The following is a 4436-nucleotide window of genomic DNA, read 5'->3' on the forward strand; positions in this document are numbered from 1 at the left end:
AGGGGGAGGGGGAGGGGGAGGGCGAGACGAAGAACAGGAAGAAGAGGACGAGGAGGCAGAAGTCAGAGTCACTTTGAAGGAGAGAGAGGAAAGCGTAGAGATGGGCCGGCGGAAGCAGAATAGGAAAGGGTTTTATTGGAGATGGTGAAAGGAAGGAGAGGAGGAGAAGGAGGAGAAGTGTAAATCAAGGCAGAGATACGAGAGCAGAGATAAAGGAAATTTCCACGTGCTGAAGGCGCTGATTGAAGATTGAACAAAGACAAGCCAAGTGTTGTAGGTGAGGAGCAATTGCAATCAGGCGAAAGAGAAGATGAGGAGGATAAGGAAGGGAAGACTGATGAGTGACAGAAACAAGGAAAGCACTCCTATATCATCAGAGCATTCGAGAGAGCAGGGAGGGAGCCTCTCAATATCTTTCGTCCTCCTCCTTCACGTCCAGCTCCCCGAAGCGGAAACTGTGCCTTCCATCTTGTCTGCCATGGAGACGGAGAGGGTTGCCGTTGGCGTCTGAGTTCTCCTGTAAGGCACTAACGTGTCAATGAAGATGAAACGTCACGACCGAACGTGTTGTTGAGGCTGCCATGATAGTGCAGATCATGTGCCGATTCATTCGACATGCCATGTCATGGTGAACATCATGCTGTGGAGCAGCACGGTGCTGACATTGCTGATCACCACAAAGAAGCATTCACCTGCTGAAACAGCTCGCAGGGTCGGGAGTTTCTGTGCCATGTGAACTCGCAGTCCGTCAGTGTTGTCTTGCTCACTTCCATCACGGCCTCGTTGGGGACCAGGCAACTGTGCAGACGCGATGTGAGGAGTTGACAACAAAGATCATGACAGGGAAGGAGGGGAAGGGGAAGGGGAAGGGAAGGGAAGGCAAGTAGGGGAGGGAGGGCAAGTAGAGCAGAGCAGAGCAGAGCAGAGCAGAGCAGAGCAGAGCAGAGCAGAGCAGAGCAGAGCAGAGCAGAGCAGAGCAGAGCAGAGCAGAGCAGAGCAGAGCAGAGCAGAGCAGAGCAGAGCAGAGCAGAGCAGAGCAGAGCAGAGCAGAGCAGCGAGAAGACTGTAGACAGGATCTAGGAAGAAAGCAATGTTTCATCAACTCACCCAAACGCTTGGAGCATGGATGTCATGTAGCACCGGTGGAGCTTCAAGACAGACCTGTCCTTCAACAGAACTCCTGTCTTGCATCCTGCAAGGGTCGAATCGGTCGCCCAGACTTCCCCCTTGTCCCCGACTTGCAAGCCTGCACGCCCTCGTCATTGCGAGCTTCTCTCATCAAACAACATGTTCTCTTCTCATCACATATTCTTTGCTATGATCTCTTCTTATCACATGCTCTATTCTTATCGCAAGATCTTCTCTCCTTGCCACATCAACTCGTCAACACATCCAACCTCAACTCCCCTCACCGTAGTTGGCCCTGCCGCCCTCGGAGCCGATGAAGCAAGCATGCAACCCGACTGCAGCCTCGTCCACCATCATGGCAGTTCCTCTCTCGCACACAACCTTGCAGTTGTACATCTGAACTTCTCCCTGGACGACCTCGCAGCAGTACCCGCTCTCAGACGCAAAGTGTATGTTTCGGAAGCTCGTCACCTGCTCCTGCCCCCCCCGCCATGGCTCGGCCGGGGGGACGGAGACATTGAACCGTCCAGTCAAGATCGTAGCAGGAGAGCCTGTGGCCTCATCGACGGCTCCCACAAGTCGCACGGGCTTGTGCAGTAGCCACTTGTCGACATGATTGTAGCAACCATCTTGCAGCTGGATGGTTTCTCCTCCCTCCAGACGTTCCAGCGCCTCGCTGAGCGACTGCCCGTCGGCTACTGAGAAGACTGGGCGAGGATGTTCTTGCTCATCTCCTTGCTCAAAGAACTTCATCCTCCTGCTGTGGACTCCAAGAGCGACGATGCTGCTGCGGAACTGTTTTTCTCTTTTCGTTGTTACTCTTCCCTCGAAAAGCTCTCCCTTCCCACAGCGTGACAGTTTGATCGCCTTGCAATCATCCTTCCAGCCTTCCTAGTTCACCACACTCCTCATCCTCCTCATCCTCGTCCTCCTCGTCCTCCTCGTCCTCCCTCTCGCATGCATGCGAAGCAAGCGCCCCGCAGCGCCATGACGGGCGGTATGAGTACACTCTGAGGCGGGCTCATACAGTCGAGGGCCTGTAAAGTAGGGGCCGTGAATGACGAGCCGGAAGTTCATGGAAAAATTTCAACTATTGTATGCAGGTTTCAAATGTCAGAGTCATAATTGGGCACATGGAGAATAAAGGATTCGAGCCCCCTTATTCACTGAGGTCAACTTGTTAAATTCATTCATCAGTGCAACAATCTACTTCAACTACCTTGATTCATCTCTCCTCCTCTACTTTACACTCCCCGCCCTCCCAAGGGCTCCTCCGCCTTCTCCTCCTCCTCCTCCTCCTCCTCCTCCTCCTCCCGGTCATCTACTTACAACCCAGCCATCAAAGAATAATCTCCCCGTCCCTCCTTCGGCCCCCCTCCCTCCTTTCCTCAGGCCCTCAGTCCAAGAACGCGTACACGTCGTCCTCGCTGATCCCTGCCGACTGACATCAGTCCCACCACAGACCGTTACTTCAACTGTCACCGTCACAGTCTCCCCCGCAGTCGTCGTACTCCTCCTCATCCGCCGCCTCCTCCCCGTACAGCGTCTGTGGCGAGACCACGATGCTCGCGTTCTCGTACTCAATCTGCCGCAGCCTCTCCCCGAACCGCATGATGTGCAGCAGCAAACGATCCCTCGTCCTGCACGACATGAGCCTCTTCCTCTTGGTGAACCTCCTCCAGATCGCCGACAGCCATGGCGCCAGCCGCTCGAGCATGCATAGCGAGTCGCAGGGAACCCGCGCGTCGTCCTCTAGTGCAGCCTTGAGATCGAGATCCCGTGTCGGCACCCTCGGCTTGCAACTGTCGATTCCCAACCTGGGCAGGTGCCTGCAGGTCTCAGCAGCCTCCGCCTGCTCCTTCACCTCCCGCATCCTGCTCTCCCCCGACCTCCGGAAGAAGTCTCCGTCCAGCTGCCCTCTCCCTCCCCCGCTCGCCATGTTCCCTGCCGGCATCTGCACTCGCCGTGCCGGGGGATGCAGCACGAGGCCGCCGACGCCCCAAGACGTCAGCATCCTGCTCCACACCCTCCCCGCGAGGTTGTACGTGCTCCTGTGCTGCACGGAAGAGGAGGAGAGCGAGCTGTGCACGGCTAGGCCGTCCTTGAGGGAGGCGACGAGGTCAGGGAGGTCGACCAGCCCCAGCTGCGATATGATCTGCTTCACAGACGGCTGGGCAAGACGCGCGTCGTTCCCCCCGATGAGAATCTTGACAACGTCCTCGTGACCCTCGAAGGTCGCGCGTCGGAGAGCTGAGAAACCCGCCGAGTCCACCAGGTCCGTCCTCGCTCCCTTGCTGAGCAGGTGCTTGACCAGGTGCAAGTTCCCGTTGCTCGCCGCCTTAATCAGGGGAGTTTCCCCCGAGTCGTCGACAAGGTTGATGGAGGCCCTCCAGGATACGAGAAGTGCCGCGCACCTGACCCCCCACATCAACACCTGACCTCCTCTCACCTGACCTCCTTCCTACCTGTATCCTTCCTTGTCGTCTCGCTCCGCCGCCAGCATCAGCGCCGTCTTGCCATGCACATTCCGAGCATCAACAGGGCAGCACTTGACCTTGAGCAGGGCCTTGACCACGTTGTAGTGGCCGAGGCTCGCTGCTCGCATCAGCAGCGTGTTCCCGTTGGGGTCTCTCTTCTTCGGATCGGCTCCTCTCTTGATCAGCAGCGACGCCTCTGCCAGCATCCCCCGCTTGACTGCCGCGCTGAGAGCAGCGCTCTTGTCCCGAGGAGAGAACACTCCCTCGTAGGACAGGAGGAGGGGGAGCAGGTCGAGCCATCCGTTGCGGACTGCCCACACGAGGATGGTGTTGCCGTCGGCACACCGATGTCCAACATTGGCTCTGTGGCGGATGAGCGCATCCACGACCTCCCTCCTGCTCTGCCTTGCAGCTTTCAGTAGCGCCGTCTCTCCGAAGAGGTCCAGCTCGTTGATGTCTGTCTTGCCATCGTGCAAGATTGACATCACGACGTCCAGCCAACCCCATTCCGCAGCTCTCATGAGAAGCGTGTACCTGCCCAGTGATCAGCCTTGCAAAAAAATCTCCTCCTCCTCGCTCACCCCATCGTGTCCTTGTAATGAACATCCGCCCCCCATGCTGCCAGCATGTTCACTGTCCTTCTGTGCCCCTGTAGCCCTAGTCAGCAACACAGCTGGAGAAGCACGCTCTCTTCTCGTCTTGCCTGCTGCGCAGCCTTCTCTAGCGGCCTTCCCCCATCGCAATCTTGTGCATTGTAGTCTGAGGAGACAGTCAGGAAGCAGAACCTTGCCTTCCAACCATCGCACCTGCTCCTCGCGACAGCAGCAGCCG

General features: G+C 57.2%; 3 protein-coding genes across 3 annotated transcripts; all 3 read right to left on the reverse strand.

The window, feature by feature from the left end:
* Positions 1-406: 406 nt before the first annotated feature.
* Positions 407-1881, reverse strand: GUITHDRAFT_145715 (hypothetical protein; the record flags this gene model as incomplete). Its single annotated transcript, XM_005823475.1, has 4 exons — positions 407-517; positions 693-798; positions 1108-1246; positions 1413-1881. 4 exons carry the CDS (start codon positions 1879-1881, stop codon positions 407-409), a joined length of 825 nt encoding a protein of 274 aa, XP_005823532.1.
* A 1444-nt stretch (positions 1882-3325) lies between these two features.
* GUITHDRAFT_78876 (hypothetical protein) lies at positions 3326-3733 on the reverse strand (the record flags this gene model as incomplete). The annotated part of the gene is made up of 2 exons (XM_005823476.1): positions 3326-3542; positions 3594-3733. Coding segments are annotated over 2 exons (357 nt in total), but the record flags the coding sequence as incomplete, so codon positions are not given.
* A 138-nt stretch (positions 3734-3871) lies between these two features.
* GUITHDRAFT_62498 (hypothetical protein) lies at positions 3872-4090 on the reverse strand (the record flags this gene model as incomplete). The annotated part of the gene is made up of 1 exon (XM_005823477.1): positions 3872-4090. A coding segment is annotated over one exon (219 nt), but the record flags the coding sequence as incomplete, so codon positions are not given.
* Between the last annotated feature and the right edge of the window lie 346 nt (positions 4091-4436).

Source organism: Guillardia theta (assembly GCF_000315625.1).
Source record: "Guillardia theta CCMP2712 unplaced genomic scaffold GUITHscaffold_108, whole genome shotgun sequence".
Classification (NCBI taxonomy): domain Eukaryota; class Cryptophyceae; order Pyrenomonadales; family Geminigeraceae; genus Guillardia; species Guillardia theta.